Source organism: Chelonia mydas, chromosome 19 (assembly GCF_015237465.2).
Source record: "Chelonia mydas isolate rCheMyd1 chromosome 19, rCheMyd1.pri.v2, whole genome shotgun sequence".
In the NCBI taxonomy this organism is placed as follows: domain Eukaryota; kingdom Metazoa; phylum Chordata; order Testudines; family Cheloniidae; genus Chelonia; species Chelonia mydas.
Window position 1 is genome coordinate 3,800,311 of NC_051259.2, and position 21,766 is coordinate 3,822,076.

General features: G+C 40.4%; 1 protein-coding gene and 1 long non-coding RNA gene across 8 annotated transcripts in view; one reads left to right on the forward strand and one right to left on the reverse strand.

Moving 5' to 3' along the window:
* Window positions 1–19,739, reverse strand: part of LOC102941947 (zinc finger MYM-type protein 4) — a 55,774-nt gene extending 36,035 nt beyond the window's left edge. The window contains exons 1-4 of one of the 7 annotated variants that reach the window (XM_043532471.1): window positions 19,417–19,609; window positions 7,484–7,611; window positions 741–783; window positions 96–620 (exon numbers count right to left, since the gene is read on the reverse strand). In XM_043532471.1, coding sequence (XP_043388406.1) covers window positions 96–597 — 502 coding nt within the window. In that variant the 5' untranslated portion in view covers window positions 598–620; window positions 741–783; window positions 7,484–7,611; window positions 19,417–19,609. Of the gene's footprint in view, window positions 1–95; window positions 621–740; window positions 784–3,324; window positions 3,411–7,483; window positions 7,612–15,738; window positions 16,037–19,416 lie in introns of those variants that run through there. The other 6 variants (XM_037882067.2, XM_037882071.2, XM_037882066.2 and 3 more) reach the window with 6 other exon arrangements.
* Window positions 15,709–18,406, forward strand: LOC122463364. The gene is made up of 3 exons (XR_006286633.1): window positions 15,709–15,904; window positions 17,337–17,439; window positions 18,156–18,406. It is a non-coding gene; the product is annotated as an uncharacterized LOC122463364 (long non-coding RNA).
* Window positions 19,740–21,766: the final 2,027 nt, after the last annotated feature.

Sequence of the window (21,766 nt, forward strand, 5' to 3'; positions counted from 1 at the left end):
GATAATGAGTTACCTAACTAACTCTACGAGTGGTCTGTATCTAGTTCTCTTTTTCCCCTCTCCTGAGCTGTTATTTCTGTGGGTTAAACTGTTACCTGCTTTATCAAGGAAACTGCTTTTCAATCTGGAATCCAACTCTTTAGGAAGTTTTTCCAAACGTTTTTCACGTTCTTGGAAAGGTCCTTCTCTGCTTTTCTCTTTTGTTGAAAAAGTCTCTTTACCATTATCTCTTGCTATGCTAAAATCCTTCCGAATGGGTTTAAATATAGGGCCCTGGTCACATGATGAAGTTATGTCCTTTTGGATTGCATTTTGTATTTGCAATTCTTTTTCACTGTCCAATTCGTGTTCTGTAACTCTCTTTCCATCCTCCAGGTTATCTTCAGTGTGAATCGTAGAAGGGAGACTGTCTTTTGGAGTAAAATTTTGATCGTCCTCATTGTCACTCCCAACAACTGGAATCCCTGCAAGATCCCCCGAGTTCAGAAAATAATCATCTTCATCCAGCAGTGAGTTTTCAGATCCCGTTCGATTCTGCATTTCATAGGATATGCTTTCAAGGGCAGGTATTAAATTGTGATCCGTGTCCTCAGACATTTCTGCATCCAGAATATCACCACCTATGAATAAGGAAAAAGAGTGTTCAAAAACCACCATGTTTGGGTTTAACAGAGAATATGCGTACAGCATTAAACTTTAGCTTACTCGTAAATACACACATAAATAAAAGAAGCACTTACATTTCTCTGTAATGTCAAAAACTGCATTAGATTTGTCTTCAAACTGTAAGAAGGAAAGCATTACATGATTATCCATGGCAAGTGTGATGTACTGTGATGTAACTTACCCTACAACAAAATTCACAACCCACCACCACCAAAATTGTCAATACAAGATTTTGTAAATTAGGATTACTCTATTCTGCAATATAACTCATTAGAAGTTGCAAAGTGACATTTATTGTAGCTGCTTTAGTAGTGTACAGAAAAGCACAGCTATGGAGGTTTAGAAATAATACTGCCTCACTTAAGGGTAAAAAAACCCCCAATTTAGTTTACTCTCCACCCCAAAAAAAACCAACAAAAAAACCCCACACACCCAAATAAGTAAAGATCAGGGATTCCACCCAAGGGAAACTAAGGCCTAATGTAGTCCAAATTAGCCTTTGTCATACCCAAATACTAAGGTGACCAGCACACTATGAATATAGAGACACCAGCACACAGAACTTCCATTGACCTTATTGGCTGCATAACCACAATGGATATTCTTGCCATTTGGCAAGGGAATCTTCCCTTTTCCGTAACACACACAAAAGGGAACACCTTATTTCCCAAGAGTTTTGACAGTGCATGAGAGTAAGGGACAGAACTGAAAAGTGCTTGTTTTTATGTATTGTACGGAACATGTGTTTTCATTATACATTCCCTGATAGATATTAACATTGATAGCATCCTTTGAGGCTTTTCAAAGCAAGAATGTCCACCAAGGAGAACCAGAATGTTCAACAGCATTATTATTATTTCTTCTGGTGACATATCTTTCCTTTCAGTGGAAATCGTAAAGCTTCCTTTTTAAGTCATATCTGCTTTCTTAAGGCAACTGTAAGAGGTAAAGAAGTTAAACTTCCCATCGAGGCTAGAATAATCTTTGCCTCCCTCATCTGGAGCACAAGATAAGATTAGACAAACAGACATCCCCTTAGGTAATGTGTAGCTCCTGGAAGGTTTGAGCTTTTTTACTGTTGCAAAAAGAAAAGGAGGACTTGTGGCACCTTAGAGACTAACAAATTTATTTGAGCACAAGCTTTCGTGAGCTACAGCTCACTTCACTGGATGCATTAATTTGGTAGTCTGGTGAGATGCAAATCTCAGGCTGGTCTATGGGCCCAATTCTCTTCTCAATTACACTAGTGTTAATCAGGAGTATTTCCACTGAAGTGAACGGAGTTACATTAGTGTAAAATCACTGTGAGAATAAAATCAGGATCTATAAATCCAGAACTCTTCCTAGCGCTGGTACCTAGATGTTGAGAACTCAAGAGAGAAGGATGCAGTACTGGAAGTATCCCTGGCAGCAGATTCTCAGTAGGCACTTGCTGCCATTTCCCCAGGGTGTGCAGGTATGTATCCATACTGGAACCTCCTGTAAGAGGTTCAGTTCTATATCCAGATCCAGTAGCAATGTTTTCACTCTTCTTCATGAGGACAAAGAACATACTAGAGAAAACTTGCTAGTGAGGCATTTTAAGTTTCCAATGGAGGTGAGACATTAGATCAAACTCATTCTCCTTCTTGAGTTGCATTAAAATCTTAAGTGATTCTTGAGCTCCTGAGCAGCTCTGAGAACTAATTTTTAGGATCCACCATAGCCTTTGGTAGTCATCTTACACGTGTTCAGAATCTAGCTCTTCTTCCTCCTTTCCAGGTCCCATACATGCTGGCGAAGTGCTGAAGTCCTGTAGTTCCTGGAGGCTGGAGTGTTAGAACCCTAATTACTTCTGCTCCATGGAGGGGATTCAGAACCATAAAATGTTAGAGATGAAGAAGGGGCCAGAGAGATATTTGCTTTATGGCAGATTTGCAGGATGTGTCCTTTATGGAATTCAAAACTTTGCCATGATCAATTTGACAAGGAATCGGACGATAATGGAGTCTACATGGAGGATGCTGAAGCTGGAAAGTTGTACCTCAAGAACACATCAATTTTTCCATCCTTGAAGTCTTTTGGAAAGAAATCACTGTTAAAGAGACATTTATCCTGTAGAGGACCTCTCTAACTTGGGCACTTTCACATAGTACTGTACAATCCTTTGTCACTTTATAGAAACTGAGAGATCCTGTGAATTGTCACCTGTAAGTTTTGCCCCTTCAATAAACTAACTGCTTCATTCAGGGAAATGAGAGGTTCAACTTAGATTGTAAACTATAAATGTTTTGTATAGCACCTAGCATTATGGGACTTTAGGCGCCAACATACAATACCAAAGTTCCTTCTCTGAACAGGTAGAAAAATATTTGCAATTTAGATGGCTTGGAATGGCTCTTTAAAGTGTTTACCACATTTTCAACCATCAGATTATTCTTGAAGGAAAAACCTGGTTTGGATTTGTCTCTTTCCTCTATGGAGCCGTCAGAATGAGAGGTGATGTGTACGTTTTCCTTGGGCATTAGTAGATCCTTTTGGATTTATTCTTTTTACAGGATTCAAGGCATACATGAAAACATGAATAGATCACTAGTGTGTTTTTATTTCTACTTTGTTTTACCCTGCTGGCAACCACTGAAGGCCCTAGTTTTATATACAGTATATCACACAATCCACCTGAGAATTAAATATCCTTCTTGATAGGTTCCCTTCTTGGGACTCTTAGCAGACTTGGAGGAGCCTTCAACCACAGCAGGAACAAGGAGTAATTGACCTGGGAAAGACATACTGGAGTGTAACTACTTAGGTCAAGGCAGAAGCAAGAACTGAGAACAGAGGTACCAAATCTAGATGTGTTGGAGAAACTTCTCTGCCTATTGCCAATAAGGCCAACTATAAAGCTTCAGAACATAGGGACTATAATACCTGATCGGTCTACCTAGTCCGGTATCCAGTTCCTGACAGTGGCCAGCACCAAAACCCTCAGGTGCAAAAATCCTCAAAATGGACAACTCAATGACCAGCCTATTGCGACTGGGGAAGACATCCCCTATCAATCAGTGGTTTAATTATACACTGAAGGGTGATGGTTTATATTCCTTTTTTCCCCTCTAACTAATGTAACTGTGGATATTCTCACTACTCATATATATTTCTAATCCATTTTTTAATCCTATTAAACTCTATGTCTCCATGTTATCTCATGGAAGTAAGTTCCATGTTTATACATTTTGTTGTAACAAATAATTATCTTTTAGCAGTTTTGAATTTGTTGCTTTCAATTTCTTTGGGTGCCCCCACCATTCTTGTATTACGAGAAAGGGTAAATAAGAATGCCCAACTGGCCTTCTCTATACCTTCTTTACTTTGTATACTTCTATAATTCTATCTCTTCATTGTCATCTCCCTAAGAAGTCCCAATATTTCCTCACATGGAAGTCTTTCCATGCCCCAAACAAATGTCCTCTATTTCTGAATGCCCTCTATTTATTCTGCTCTAGCCTTTTAGAAGGTGCCAAGAAACGAACAAAGTATTCCAAGTGTGGATATATATTTGACTTATACAATGATATTAAACATATTTTTCCATCCCATTCCTTATGCATCCCAATATTGTTTAGTTTAAACAAAAAACACTCCTGAATATTGAACAGAAATTTTCACTGAACTTCCAAGGAAACCCTAATAATGGCGTAGCCCCAACTTGTTGAGGAGCAGCCCTGGTTCTTGACCTATCCAATCTCCCTTAAGTCTATCTAAGCTTCTACTCTTCTTTACCATCACACTGTTGCACTGAAGGAACAGACCCCAAGAGCCATTTGGAGGTAGGGGCTCAAATTGCTCAGATTGTCTCCAGAAGAGGTACCTACCTCTTCCTATGTGCATATAAAGACAACTTCCTTCATTTTTGCTGCACTGAATAAGTACTGAACAAGTACAGCACCTGCATTCTCCTTTTTCCCTTTTCAGCCATCCCCCAAAACTCCTCTGACCTTCCAAAGTTGAGGCGAGACTGCCTAGTTTTCTAAGGGCAGAACCCTGTGACATGAACTCCCACAGAAGTCTTTGAAGGTTGAGAGTTCTGAGCACCACACATCATCAAGACCTAAAAACATAAGTCTGCAGATTGGCTATTGCTTTTTCAAAAAAGGCAGATGTTTTGCTTGTCATAGTGCAATCTTAGGCGGCTCACCCCTCAAGTGTCTGCTCTACCACTAGTGTAGCTCTGATGAGTGGAGCACAATTTCGTTCTAAAAAATTTTAGGAGAAAAATAATATAGTCCTATAGTTGCATAACTGGAACAAAGAGCTGGCTTCAGAGTTTGAGGTTATTTTCATATACAAAATAGTACATAAGTGTACAGAGTAATTTCTCACAGCACTGATTACAAGAAGCAGTACACAGCTACTCTAAACGGGGATGAGAACATAGCCATCTTATAGGAAACAGAAAAAGTCAATATCCAAAACCAAAGTGTTGTTGCACTGAGTAATATAGGGACACTAAAACAGCAGGGTTTTTATAAATTACCATATTATGCTAATACAGATGTTCTGGTGTGATATTATAAGTAGACTCACAACAACTGCAATTAACAAACAAGAGGAGGCGGGAGGAAAGTTTTTCCCCATCAAAAACTGCTTGACCTGCACTGTCCCAAAGCAGAGTTTAAGGAAGCTGGCTGCAAAAATTAGCAATAAAATAAGATAAATGAGTATTCTTGCTACTCACATTACTACATCACTTTGTACTCCTGACTTGACTGCACATAGGTTTTAATAGACAACAGGACAATCGACACACTCCTTATCAGTGGATCATAATAGCCTCACACTAGTTACCACAGGCCTTATTGGGTGCTTCTGCATGTAGTCTTTTCCCTTTAAATGGTATACATACTGGAAAAAATGCTGCGTTGCATTTAAGGCAATGTTCTGATCCTCTCTCTGACTACAATACTTCACGGTAGCTCTACTGTAAGATCTACAGCTCCAGTCAACATGAGAAAATTGTTAGTCCATACCACTTTAAATTCTTCTGAACACTGCCTTCACTTTGCCCTAAGTTTGGTCTCCTTACATCACTGGCAATGTGTTTTAGTGATCCAAGTATGGAACTGGAGTCCAGGAATTCTCATCATGGCTCAACTGCTGACCCACTGCATTACTCTGAGAAAGTTAATTTGAACATTGCACCTCAGTTTCCCAAACTAGCATGAGGATGCCAGTACTTCACGAAGATGTTGTGAGGATCACTTTATATCTTTAAAGCTATTTAAACATGCAAGTTGCTATATAAGTAGCAAGTATTATTTTGGAAACCAGATCCTACTGCTTATAGGTCTGATCTTGCTGAGCACCTTCAACCCCTATTCAAGTCGGTGGGAACTGGGGGCACTCTGCATACCACAAGTATCCCACATATTGCAGGGCAGAGCTCCATGTACTGTATGTAACACCCACACTTCTTTATGATGCACATTTGTTATAGCTAGAAGGACCTGGAAGAAGATGGAGCATACCAAGCTCCAATAGTCTGTGCCTGATGTTCCAAGTGTATTCCCAAAAGTGAATTAATAAATTGAGGCAAGATGTAGGATTACTGCACCACTTTGCTAGCCAAGGAGCTTTTTTCTAAGTGAGGATGTTTTATTTTGCTATGTATTCATGTCACGTCATTTCTATAAAGTGCACTTAGTGTGATAGGTATGCGTATGACAGCTAAATTCTGAAACTAGCAAAGTTATGTGTTGCTATTTTTCATAATGGAGATGTTTTAGAAGAATATGGATTTTAAGTATTTTCTTAAGTTTGAAGATTACATTATCTTGTATTCTGCATATCCAAAGTGCTCTTCAGCTCCGCACACAAGAAGCCTGCTTAGGTGTTAGCTTGTCTAAAGAAAATAAGGCTTTTGATAAGCTGGGCACCAAAATATTTAGCAGAATTGTCAGATTAATTGAAGTAAATCCGATATGTTGTGCTTTAGTTTAATTCTTCCTTTTAAGCCTAAGCATCTAAAACACCACACTGCTGTGTAAAAAGTATTTTACTCAAGTTGCAAGGCACATCAGAATTATTAGACACTAGAAAGCTCACCACTAGCCCCTTTTTTTGCCTGGCTTAGGTGACAGAAGGGCATTAACTGTAGTTTAGTATTAAACACTTTAATTTGAAATAATTAAAAACTTGTTCATAATTACAATGTCATTCAAAATGGCAACAACATCCATAAACCAAACATTTAACTAATAATTATTTTTGTGTAATACAAAGAGTAAGGCTGCCTTGAGGCTGGCAATTTCATTTTTTATGCAAACCAGGTAAGTATAACATTTTTTAAAAACAAACCATTAAGTTCCCTCCCTTGTTCCTTTGTAACAACCCCTTGGAAGCTTGAAATATTTTTTCCCTTCACAGTTTTTCACCACATAGGTTTTAGGGCTGATTATGAGCAGGGATGCTAGGTCAACTGTAATATATATTTTTTAAATCACAGATTCCACAGTTTCCTACCTCCTATGCAGTTTCCCATGTGCGCACACACCACAGACACATCGCTTTGGAAAACAGAAAACTTTTACAGAAGACAGAATTTTTTTTAAAAAAAGGTCATTCAAAATGTAATTAATATTCCTGAACCCAGGTATAACGAGGTCAGGAAGTGCTCCCTGACCCTTGGTGCATGACATCACTGGAGGGTTGTTAGGCATTCAGCCAATCACATTGCCCCTCCTAGATTTGAAACCTGTACAACACAAATAGTTAAAATTAATCAGTGGGCCATTCTTAGGGCTCCTTTTGCAGAATAACAGAGAGACCAATTGATTCATACCTTCAAACACCTAGAGAGTGAGGAGAGCAGAGGGTAACAAAGAGCCAGCCTGCTGCAAATACCTGCTACAGGAAAAGAAGCACTTCAACAGGAAGAGAACCCCTAGAGGTCAGAAGAGCCATAGAGATCTGTGAATAAGAGAGCCACAGAGTTGTGCATTAAAGACTGCTATTTAATTCTACAGAGCCCCCTAGCAGCTTCAGCAGTTTCAGCTGCCTGTAGCTAGCGTCTTATTTCTGCCATTCAGTTGCAGTGGGTGTGTAATGTATTTCTGTGTTATTTCTGGAGATAGTTGAAATAAAGTTTTGCTATAACATGTCTCTGGAATTTTCATTTCTACTACATTGTAAGCATTTTTAAATACAAATCTATTCTGAAACAGAAAAAAAAAATACAACTAAATTTAAATTTAACAATGGGGAAGTATCAACAAGACCCTATCATTTCTCCACATGTATTGGGGGGAAGGGGGGAATATATATGGGTTGTCACTGAACATGTCGATCTACTTTTTAAGTCAAAGAAACTGCATTACAACATGCATTTTAGAGAATAATTGCCAAGTACATAGAAGCACTAATACTGTGAGGCGTACCCTTTAAAATCAGTGGGACTGTAAATACTCAACAACTCATAGGATTGGGCCCAGATTTTTTTTAAATCAAGATTTTAGCCTAACCTTGATAATGTCCCTTTAATTACAGTTATTTTTTTTCTTTTTAAGCATAGGCAATTCCTAACAATTCTACATACATGTTAAAAAATACCAAGGAAGACATTTTTCTGTTTCGTATTGCTTCTGACCTTGTTATTCACGATAAAATGTAAAGCTATACTTCATCCAAGGTTATTAGGCCATCTAAGCACCAAAATAAAAATTCTCAAAATATCCTTAATAGATTAACAGTGAGTTGCTAGCATCTTTACCCAAGCATCTAGGCTCCTACTATACATGAAGCCTAACCCTGCATTATGCTGATGACATCACCCCCACCCACCCAGAAATCTCAGTTGCAGATTGCAACAAAGCTATAGGAGGTCAGGCAAATGGTTTCCTCACATGCATACACACACTTTATTGCATATTTTTGCAAATTATTTGGTACTCGTAGTTTGTACCCAATAAAAGCAGAAGGGGCTCCTACTCCCATAAAAAAAATCCTCACCAAAAAAATGCAATAGTGGGGGGAAACCTTCCTACCCGGCCCAATGGCCCCCAATAGGAAGGCTGTGGTTTGCAGCAGTTTTGTGCTGGTTGCAAAACCACCAGCCTAGTGCACATGGAGCGGAAGCCTGCCAATCTAGATGCCTGGAACCTACAACCATTTAAACAAAAAAAAACAAGGGGGGGGGGGCAAGAGGAATTGGGGGGGTTACATCAGTTACATGCTGAACATCCTTCCTCCTCCTGCCATTTAAGTCATTATACACACATCCCCCAAATCCATGGACTGTGGTGAAACACATCTGCAACTCACATTGAATTTTAGAAGAACTCTCACTTATACCGGGGTAAATCAGGAGGAACTTCACTGAAGTCAGAGTTACAATGGTATAAAACCAGGATGAAATCAAAATCAGTCCCTATACATTTTAGCAGCAAATGTTACTGATGTGATATTCATTAGATGAATTATTCCAAACCAAGTTTCACTTTACATATTTTATTAACCCATTAGAATGTTTGTATTTTCCAGACTGAAAGTGTATGCTTAGAAGGATTTGTCCGCAGCTTCTAAAAAGTTAACATTTCCTCAGTTAGGAGATTCTATCCTGCAAGGTGCTGAGAGCCCTCTGCTCCCATTTAACTCAATGTGAGTTGAGGAGGTCACTCAGTATCTCACAGGATTGAGGTTTTGATCACATTATAAAAAAACAAAAACCATGCGTTTAAATTAATATAGCCAACTGACAATGATGACTACAAATATACTGTTTGGGGCCAGAGGACCAACATACCAGAATCTAAGAGTCACACTTTCCTTTACTCAGTGTATCTCCCAAGAGGTTAACTATAAGTTAACCACACTAACAACTGTTTTGTCGGAAATTATATTACTAACAGAACATCAATTTCCATCCCACCATCAACCTCAGCCTGGACCAGTCCACACAAGAGATCCACTTCCTGGATACTACGGTCCTAATAAGCGATGGTCACATAAACATCACCCTATGCCGGAAACCTACTGATCGCGATGCCTACCTACATGCCTCCAGCTTTCATCCAGACCACACCACACGATCCATTGTCTACAGCAAAGCTCTACGATACAAACCGCATTTGCTCCAACCCCTCAGACAGAGACAAACACCTACAAGATCTCTATCAAGCGTTCTTACAACTACAATACCCACCTGCTTAAGTGAAGAAACAGATTGACCGAGCCAGAAGAGTACCCAGAAGTTACCTACTACAGGACAGGCCCAACAAAGAAAATAACAGAACACCACGAGCCATCACCTTCAGCCCCCAACTAAAAGCTCTCCAATGCATCATCAAGGATCTACAACCTATCCTCAAAGACGACCCATCACTCTCACAGATCTTGGGAGACAGGCCAGTCCTTGCTTACAGACACCCCCCCAACCTGAAGCAAATACTCACCAGCAACCACATACCACACAATAGAACCACTAACCCAGGAACCTATCCTTGCAACAAAGCCCGTAGCCAACTGTGTCCACATATCTATTCAGGGGACACCATCATAGGGCCTAATCACATCAGCCACCCTATCAGGGCTCGTTCACCTGCACATCTACCAATGTGATATATGCCATCATGTGCCAGCAATGCCCCTCTGCCATGTACATTGGTCAAACTGGACAGTCTCTACGTAAAAGAATAAATGGACACAAATCAGACGTCAAGAATTATAACATTCAAAAACCAGTCTGCGAACACTTCAATCTCTTTGGTCACTCGATTACAGACCTAAAAGTGGCAATTCTTCAACAAAAAAACTTCAGAAACAAACTCCAACGAGAGACTGCTGAATTGGAATTAATTTGCAAACTGGATACAATTAACTTAGGCTTGAATAAAGACTGGGAGTGGATGGGTCATAACACAAAGTAAAACTATTTCCACATGTTTATTCCTCTCTCCTGCCCCCCACCCCCACGCTGTTCCTCAGACATTCTTGTCAACTGCTGGAAATGGCCCACCTTGATTATCACTACAAAAGGCTCCCCCCCCCCGCCCCACCCTGCTCTCCTGCTGGCAATAGCTCACCTTACCTGATCACTCTCCTTACAGTGTTTATGGTAACACCCATTGTTTCATGTTCTCTGTGTATATAAATCTCCCCACCGTATTTTCCACTGAATGCATCCGATGAAGTGAGCTGTAGCTCACGAAAGCTTAGGCTCAAATAAATTGGTTAGTCTCTAAGGTGCCACAAGTCCTCCTTTTCTTTTTGCGGATACAGACTAACAGGGCTGCTACTCTGAAACAGAACATAGGTTGTTTTATTAAACTTTACGACAATAAGTCTTTGAAGACAGTGATAACTCTAGACAGAGTCTGTTTCCTTCTGGTTTTGGCTCTAGTCCACCCCCAAAAAAGAGACCTACAAGAGGGCTTTGCATATAAATTAAGAAAATACAGGAATGGGCTATCCTCTGGTTGCTGAAATATTACTTCAGGGATTCTCAGACTTTTTCACCATGTGGTCGACATTATATTAATAGATTGATTGGTGGACCAGATAACAGACCTGTGGTCTTTACCTCCCTTCCCAAAACTGTCCTGTGGCAACTACAACAGTTGCTTACATGGAAGATAGGAAAGCCCTTATTTGTTTTTAGATACCTCTACTACAATGTGTTTTGTCCTTACTGAAACAATGTAATCAGGACATTGACTTTAGCTCTTTAATTCATCTTCCCTGCTGATGCTTTCTTTTGCCTGTTCCTCCTCTCTCTTTTACATGGTGCCTTGCCACCTGATCCTCTCCTTCCCCTACTCTCATAATCATGGACATTCCCCTCCAGCTGGTGGCTAAAATTCCAGTCCAGCTCGTGGTTCTAGTTCCCATGGCTGGCTCCTATTTCCTCTTCTCCTCCTACATAGTTGTGGCTCTTAGTAGAGGCAGCTAGACTGGATGCTGCTCCTTGTTTCCAATGTCTGTTATACATAATCTGGATACCTCCAAAAACATTATTATGTGACCCAAAAACTCCCAGCAACCCACCAGCAAATGCTCCACAGGACAGTTTTGAATTGTTGCACCACATAAATAAGTGGGAGCACAAAAACAAGACAGTTTGTACAAGATGCCCCAGTAAAAATAGCCAACATAAATTAAACATGCTGGAAACAACTATCCAAGATGAGGACCCTAGTGGTAAAGATTAGACTGTTTCTCCTGTAGCATTTGGCTCCTATGACAGCATTCAAAATGACTATTACCAGCAGCCTAGAACTTCCTCATCCATTGTGATACTTTCCAGAAAACTCACTCCATGGTCGACAGAAGGAGTGAAGCAATTTTAGGAGACATAAAAGATACAGAAATTCATACCACAATGCAAGCACATGATGCTCCAGTGCCCTTACAGAAAAATAAGAAGGTGCTGGTCTACGGAGCAGATATTTTGGAAAACAAGCTAAAACTAAACTCAATCTCAAGCTCACTCAAAAACAAAACATTGTCAAACTTCAGAGCCTACAAATCCACTCAGGCCTACATCTTATTCTGCCAATCGCTAAGACAAACAAGTCTGTTTACATTGACGGGAGATACTGCTGACTGCTTCTTATTTACAATGTCACCTGAAAGTAAGAACAGGCATTCGCATGGCACTTTTATAGCCGGCGTTGCAAGGTATTTACACGCCAGATATGCTAAACATTCGTATGCCCTTCTGTGCTTCGGCCACCATTCCAGAGGACATGCTTCCATGCTGATGATGCTCGTTAAAAAAATAATGTGTCAATTAAATTTGTGACTGTACTCCTTGGGGGAGAACTGTATGTCTCCAGCTCTGTTTTACCTGCAGTCTGTATATATTTCATGTTATAGCAGTCTTGGACGATGACCCAGCACATGTTCGTTTTAATAACACTTTCACAGCAGATTTGACAAAACGCAAAGAAGGTACTGATATGAGATTTCTAAAAATAGCTACAGCACTCGACCCAAGGTTTAAGAATCGGAAGCGCCGTCCAAAATCTGAGAGGGACGAGGTGTGGAGCATGCTTTTAGAAGTCTTAAAAGAGCAACACTGATGTGGAAACTACAGAACACAAACCACCAAAAAGGAAAATCAACCTTCTGCTGGTGGCATCTGACTCAGATGATGAAAATGAACATGTCCGCACTGCTCTGGATCATCATCAGGCAGAACCCATCATCAGCATGGAATCATGACCTCTGGAATGGTGGTTGAAGCGTGAATGGAAATATGTATCTTTAGCGCATCTGGCATGTAAATATCTTGCAATGCCAGCTACAACAGTGCCAATGCAAACACTTATTCTAACCTTCAGGTGAGACTGTGAACAAGAAGTAGGCAGCATTATCTCCTGCAAATTGTAACCAACCTTGTTTGTCTGAGTGACTGGCTAACCAAGAAGTAGGACTGAGTGGACTTGTAGGCTCAAAAATTTTACACTGTTTTATTTTTGAATGCAGTTTTTTTTTTTACATAATTCTACATTTGTAAGTTCAACTTTCATGATAAAGAGATTGCACTACAGTACTTGTATGAGGTGAATTGAACAATAAGATGTTTTTGTTTTTTACTGTACAAATATTTGTAATCAAAAATAAATATAAAGTGAGCACTGTACACTTTGTATTCTGTGTTGTAATTGAAATGAATATATTTTGAAATGTAGTAAACATCCAAATTTTTTAAAAATAAATGGTATTCTATTGTTGTTTAACAGTGTGATTAATTAATTATTTTTTTTAATCGCACGATTAATCACTATTAATTTTTTTAATCCCATGACAGCCCTAATAAACATTGGTGTGGAATTTTAATAAATAGCCTGAGTATTTGTATATATGATTTCAGATATTTTTAATTCAAACAGGTAGATGAACTTTATGCTTTCTAGTTACAGAATTAAATTTATATGTAGAACTCTGTTTTGGCTTTTCCATCTAAACTGAAAAAGCATAGGTTTGATGTTTGTTGTAGTGTTTGATTGGGACTTTTTTCTGAATGATGCTCTAAAAAGGATTTTTTGATTCTGAACTGAGAGAGACTGGGGTTTAATTTTTCTATTATTACTGTGTGTTTAGTACAGAGGCGTTGTACTTTGGCCTGAGGAATAATGAGGCTGTTCGTGGTTCATATCCCAGACTTCATTGTGCTATACTGTCAGTGTTCAGTTGGACCAGCCTCCGCTGTCTCTGGAGCATGACTGGAGATTCCACTCTTGGTAATTTATGAATAATTATGGATACAGCTCTAAGGGGGAAATTTTATGAATGCTGTATATGTTTAATCGGTCTCAAATGCTAATTTCAGGAATTACTTTTTGTTACTGTTTGTACCTAAACATTTCTTGATTTATTTTAATTTATATGATGAATATTTCTACATTATTTCTCCCACTTATATCACTGTATACTTGCTATTAACTTAGCTTTAGATGAGAGTCTTTTGAACATTAATGTATTAAAGACTGAAGTAAAAGCTGATTATATAATCTTCCCAAAGACATATTTTTTGTTTGTTTTTTACTAAAACCCTACTGATTTCCCTAAACAATTTTCTAGCTAATGCTACATTTTTTTTGTCATGGAAAAAGTGTCATTTTTCATGAAGAACCATGGCAACTTTCACAGGGCAACATCAAATTTCATGAACATTCATGTTAACAGCCAGTATCAATTAAACAATACTTCATCATGAGCTGAAATATTTCAGTACGTACCAGAATGAAGAAGCAAAGAATTTCCACTTACTTTTTAACTTGTTGGAACTTTGAAAATATTCAAGAATCAAAGGGAGAACTTATATAACTTACTGAAAAAATAAGAATAAATTTCAATAAAAAAATTAAACAAAAGATACAGGAACATCTGCTCTATGAAATTTTTTGTTCAGCTGAGTTCAGCCTGCCACAATATTCTGTGTACCACATGCAATACGAGACTTAAAGTTGGCATAGATATTATTTACTCTCATTTTCAGTTCCTTTGCCAGAGCAGTGTAAAGTGGCCCTGTTATAAATGAGAATCCAGCCCAAATTCTCTGGTCTTATGCTCCTGTGTTTAAAATCCTGCAGTGCAACATAGTGTGAAAAGGTTATTTCAGCACTTGCATTGTGGACTGGCACACACAGACGACTGCAACACTTGTCAAATCAGAAAAATTATCGAAGTTCTTATACTTTGCCAATCTCAGTCTGATGAATCATGGCCTAAATAAGAGATTTTCACAGAAGGTGGGGGGAGAGGGGAGGAACTGCTGGACAGCTAGAATTTTATGTTTTTGAAGCAAGTGGTAAATTCTATGATTTCCATAAAATTGAAACCACAGTTAAGGAAGTTTTAATTACAATGATATTTGAATATCATATATATTTTTCAATGAAAATTAAGAGTTACCCATAGACACTTTGAAACTTCAAAATGTGTTCCAATTTTTATATGCTTCTGAAAGGCCACTTAAAAGTTTCTAAATGTGCAATTTCACTGCAGTATTATTGAGTTAGAGACAATATTATTGTCAGAGCATTCCTACAATCTGACTGCTAGTTCTCTCTGGATGAACTAAAAGAAAAACCAAAAACATTTTTGATAGGTGACCAACTGTGATTTTACCTTTCTATTTATTTTTTGCCAAAAGCCAAAGAAAAGCAATAGTTTTGCACTGATAATCAAATATTACATTTGAGATTGCTTTCTAATATACAGCAAAAATGTATGGAAAATACAAAGCAGCTATGGTATTCACAACATTACCAGTTCTCAACTGGTCTAAAAAAGGCAGTAAGTAGCATGCATTTGTTGAACAAAGAACATTTTCGTAATCTAAAGCTACAGATAAGAAGTCTTTAAAAAACTAGTTACTTTTATTTTTGTTTCCCTTGCAGTTTCTGGAAAGTAGCATTTGCAGAAAGATGGCACTAAGAACAAGGAAAGGGTAAATAGAGAACTAGATGACATTTAAATTATAAGGGGAGCACCATTCCCTAACCTTTCTTATGGCTTACATGGGTGTCCTTTTTCCTTAGATGGCTAAACAGCAAATCAGGGTAGCAGACCTCCTATCTCTCTCAAACTCACCTGTCATGTGATCTTTACTTCAGTGTGAACTATGCTGCTAGCAGTGCAGACACTACCTGCTGGTGGAACCAGTTCCACACAAGAGGCCAACTCGCCAGACTTCCTACTGCATTCCTGATATAATCCATTTAATCTTCCCTGTGGCACAGCTCAATTTCTTCTCCAGGTAATTCCCCATATGGATCCTTGCACATCCTTTTTGTGTTCCCTTTAGACATCTGACATTAAAAAATGCACTTCTGTTGCTCTTCTCTGCCTGTCTCCCTTTTTCACCAGTAGAGACATGATGTTGCTTTCACTATAGAACGGAAAGCAAAAAATAGGCTAAGACACTAGAAAGCAGGAGCAGCTGCCACCCTAATGACAAGGGTTTGATGAAAAGTCTTCTACTGGAGAAGTCTTACTTTAACAGGTAGAGATGATTACAAAGCACAGCTGTTATCAGCAAGAACAGGACTGGGCTACAATAGCTCTGTTTCTATGCAGCTAGGAACTCGTTATAAAATGGACAGACAGCAGCCATCTGGATAGAGGGGGCTATTGACAGGAGTCCTTCAAGAAAATTCAGTAAATAGAATCAGCTACAATATTATTTAGACATTATTAGAAGGTGAAGATGGAAACAGGTCCATTTCAAGAACGCTGGGCATGATTCTCACTGCAAGGCCACTTTACACAGCTCTAGTTGTGTGAAGGGCCTTAAAGTGTGCTTAAGTATATTTTACTTCCACTTGAAGACCCCTTTACACTGCTCTGGCAATGTAAAGTGGTCTTTATGTATAAGAGAATCAGGCCCATTTTATTCACATATAGCAGCCAAGTGTGGAAGGATAATGGTAGCAACATGTTCTTTGAGAGATGGACTGTGACAATAAATGCCTTTGAGAATCATAGGGTTAGAAGGGACCACGAGTCTAACCCCCTGCCAAGATGAAAGGCTGTTTATAATGTCTTTGTACCACTGAAGGAGGTTCAGCAATAGCAATTCTCAAATGAGAGAACATTTCCTTCTATTTTCAATGGCACAAGAATCATACTGAAGTTAACCAATGTTTGAAGATATCTGCCTTATTGATGTAAGATGCCTGCTTGTCTATCAGCGCTAATTTAAATTTCCAAGGCCCCAAGGCTGCCTAACTTTACTCACACTTAGTACTTTACTCCACAAATAGTCCCACTGAGTTTAGTAAGGATGACAGAATAAGAACCTAAATAAATACATGCCCTGTTTAAATTGTAATCTGTTCAAGAGAGGGACATTACAGTTAACTAAGAGGAAAGTGCCATGCACATTTGAGGCACTGAAAAAAAAAGAAAAAAAAAGAATTTCACGCCTTAGTAGAAGATATATTAGTGGACAACCTTCAACTTAAACCTTTAGCATTTATAAATACAAAAGTAGTTTTATAATAATTTAACTAGGTTTATTTATATTCCTTATAAAATGTATCAGTGTTGTTTTGAGGAGAACACTAATCTCCTCTTATAGTGATTTTTTTAATATTAAAAGTTGCAGAATATTATTAAAAAGCAAATAGAAGGCCAGCTTTTTGTTTTTTGCAATGGCAAAGAGTTCATCTTTCCTTCATTCTTTGCAGATGTTCCTGGATCAAGTTGCAAGATTGCATCCAATGGAGTTAGCAAGATGACAATTTCAACATGTACAGAACTATCACTCTGGAGTGACAGTCCTTGCAAAAGGTATGGGGCCGGGGGAGGGGGCGTGGAGGAGGTTCTTAACACAGATTAGAGCAATTTCTGAATATGCAAGCATTATAATTTATCAGGCTACCAAAAAGTTTAAAGGTAATTAGGATATCCAGAAAGGAAAAGAATTCATGGTTTTCCTCTTTTCACAATACATTACCACTGCGTATCCCAAATATCTCCTCTCAAAGATGGAATACATTTGGCAATAAACACTGCATAATGTACCTAAGAGAAAGATAGGTTCACAGAAGACCTATATTACTAACATCTGAATTGAGTGGAAATGAAGTTTTGCCTTGTATTTTCTAATGTATTTCTCTCATCAAGTCCCTTACCCTCCCAACTCCTTGGTAATATCTGAGAGCCTGGTCACTGACACACACCTTTAGACTTGTGGGGAGTTGCACCAAGTTGAGTGGGACTGCTCCCGAGTATAAAGCTACACAAATGTATAAGTGTTTGAAGGATTGGGATCTAAGACAACATTATGTTGATGTTCCATGACCCTGGGGTAGCTGAGCAATATAAAACTACTTAGACAGTGTTGCCAATTACATCCAGAAGATTCACATATGCTGCCTACCAACTAACCAATCACAAGGTTCATGTTATTTGAAGCAAATTAATTAAGTTATTCTTCTTTTACACGTACGAAAAAAAAGTTTTGTAGAGAATACTCATTGTCTCTAAATACATAAATTTGTTAGTCTCTAAGGTGCCACAAGTACTTCTGTTCTCATTGTCTCTAACGTCCAAAACTTGAAAGGACTTCATCATAAACAGCATCTTTCAGACAATGGAAATGGGACAGCTCAGAAGAATGGTAATGGGATAGGAACCTTCTTTTCTAAATCAGAAGCTCAAATCCAGGTTAGTATTGATTCACTTATTACTGACAGTTTTCAACTGGAGTTATACAAGTACAGAAAAGAGCCACTGACTTGCTGCCCATTTATTTAGAAAAATGCTTTAAAACTTATTTTTATCAGCTATGCTTCAGGCAACTAAACACAGGGAATAAGAAATCTATGATTGAGATCCCTTATCACTGTGTAAAATAACATGCCTAATATTCATGCAGACTTAACTGTGAAACTGAAGGACCACGTCTCAGTATTAGCTGGGCTAATAGTACTCATATAGTAGCTGCAGTCCGAGTAGCTAAGAACTGGATGAGCCTGCCATGCTGAGAACTCACTTTGGTTTGGCATGGACAATTAACATAACTTTTTAAAAACAACTAGTGTGTGCTTAAACAAGGGAAAGCGAGACAATTAAATCCCAATGATGAAACCTAATGAACTTGAACTGTGTTGTTCGAATGATGACACCCGGAGGACCAACGGACACTCCCTTACAAAATTTTACAGCGGTAATATCGCTCAACTGATTGGCACCGGAAAATTTTAGGGAAACCTAGAAAATTTCCAACATTTGATATGCACCTTAGCTACCGGACTCCATGCCCTTAATTAGTGGGGACTTTGCTTGTTGGGTCATGGCATCGCCAGCAGGCTTTATGGTGGCATCTCGCTCCCAGCCCGGTCAGGACCTCCTGCCACAGACTACCGAGGCTTTGGCATGGGAGGTTGGCGGGGAGGAGAAGAGAAAGAAGGATCGTTTCCAGACAGCCATCTTTTCAAGACCACTTTAAAAGGTGGCTTCTGCTCCCCCATCCTCCACGGGCCAGGTCCCGATCAGCCCCCCAACCCCCCCCGACAGCGGAGACGGGCTGCCCCATCCCTTTAACAGGGACAAAGGGGAGCGGGCGCGCGAGTCCCTCCCACCAGCTCAGCACACGCCGGATACCCCCCCCCCGGGCTGCCCCACTCCCTGCCCCTCTGCCTGCGAGCGCGGCCCCCTCCTCGGCGGGCCGGCGCCTCCCACACGCCCCCTCCCCCTGACCCGCCCCTGACCCTTCCCCTTTGACCTCCCCAGCCTCCCCCCGGGCCCCCCCCCTCCGCTCACCCTGGCACGAGCTCCGGGTCCCTCCTCCTTTGCCTCCGCCATGTTGGGCCCCCGCAGCCCTCACACCCCGGGGGGGGGGGGTCTCTGCCGCTCGCCCCCCTGGAGGAGGAGGTGACACGGAGCGGTGGGGGTCGGCCCCGAGCCCTGCTGCGGGAGAGGGGGCTCCGGCCGGGCTCCCCGGGAAGGGGGGGGTCTAGGCTGCTCCCTCGGGGGGGGCGGAGGGGGGGGGGCTGGTCGGACCCTCCAAGCCGCCAACCTCTTAAAGCTGCAACAAGCCCCAGCGCGGGGGGGGGCCGAGTGCGCATGCGCGGGGCGCATGCGCTGAGGCTCAGCTTCCCCGCCCCCCCTCCCCGCGCATGCGCGCTTGCCCCCCCCTTGCTCCTTCAGGTCTAGGTTGGCTGCCTCTTAAAGGGCACCGCGCCCATGTCTAGGCTGAGCTGGGAGGGGCGGGGACCAGAGTCTGCAGCCTCAGTGGAGACCCAGGGGCTCTGTGCTCTGAAGGGAGGGGGAGGGGGTGCTGTTAGGGGTTGCACTGCACCAGGCAGCACTTGTGGCCTGTCTGCAGCGGGACCGTGGCACCTCGTGCCAAGGCGTCCCCTGCAGCCTCAGCACAGTGCCCCCGTGGCCTCCCCCATGCTCCCGTACCCCACCCTCACGCCCGGGTGCCCCACTACCCCCCTCGCCCTCTGGCACGCCCGCCGCCCATTTCGCACTCCCCACCTCACACCGCAGCACCCGGGCAGCCTTGCCACAGTGCTCCCTCGCCCTGTGACGCTCACACTGCACACTCGGGCACCCGCACCGTAGGCCTCACATCGCGGCAGCTAGGCCATGATACCAGAGCCCCTGCCTCCATCACACACCACAACATCCCCACCTCATGCCACGGTGCCCTCCCCTCTAGCACCTGGGACCAACTGGCCTCAGTGAAGACTGGCTGCAGGTCCCCACCCTCTGTGGGACTGCCAGATGCGATAAGGAACTTTGTCCTGGTGACCAAGCTGTTCACAAGCCCCCATCAAAGTCATGCTTGAAGTGACCTCGTGGTGTCATGACATTACTCTTGGAGGCAGTATGTATTTGTTTATTTAAAGGAAGCCGGCGAGTTAAAAATAATATATTCTTACAAACAAATTTCCTCCCCTATGTTGCTCATGACATCTGAGTTAATTAGCACTGAAAGGATGTTGTTTATCTTTCATCTCTGAGGCAATCTATTTTTATTATTAATATTTATACTATGACAGAGCCCCGAGGTGCATCCCTCCCATCCTGGGATGAGCACCCCATTGTTTTAGAGACAAAAATAGACAGAGTCCCTACCCTGATGAGCTATTTATTGTTAGCCCTTCACTTGGACTGGCCAGTGAAACTAGATTAGTCAGTTTTGCTTTTGTTTATAGTGTCCAGGCTATGTCATTCGCTAATAATAATATCATAGTAAGTTTCTAGTTAATTTCACTTTTTGTCAGTGCAATACCTGGATTGCAAATATGTGGAGGATAATTTATTTGTTTTCATTGGAGTTTTCCTAATTTTGCAGAAAGATTTCTGTTGGTCATAGGTTCAGAAACTAATCCCCCAATCCTGCAAAGATTTGCACATGTTTAACTTTACGCACATAAGAGGTCTCATTTTTAAGTACATGAATAGTCCCACTGATTTTAAGTTAAACTTTAGCATGTATGTAAATCTTTGCAGGATCTAAATCTTTGCAGGGTTTAGATCTTTAAAGCTTTGTAATGGTGTTCATCACCTTGATACCTCCTACCAGTAACAGGGCATATGCCTTTCAAAAATACATGAAGACTGTAAATCCTTCATGCTAGAGACTGTCATCAGCTTTTACCTCGTATGGTGTCAAACATATTGTCAGCACCCAAGGATAATAAATATGAACAACATAATCCCAGTTGTTTACTAGTTAAATAATCTAATTGTTAATTAATTTTTTTTACTAAATAGAGTATTCTTCATTTCCTATCCTAATCTGATGTGCACTGTTGTTGAACAGCTGTTAAACAATAGCCACATTCTTTGCCATAGATAGCTGCATTTCAGTGATGGTTGAAATGATCCCTGCATAAACTGTATCCTAATAAATTATTAATAAATTATTAATTATACTTTACTTTTCATCCTTAAATGAATTAACTATTTAATAGTTTATATATCAGTTCGTTACAGCTTAAAGTACTGTGGAATCCTCCACAATGAAAAGTGCTATATAATATAAACAATAAATTTGTTGTGAGACTTAATTAATATTTATAAAATTCTCTTAATATTCTTGGATGGATGAAAGTGCAAAGTATAAATATTTATTAGTGGCCCAAAACAATGGAGTAAC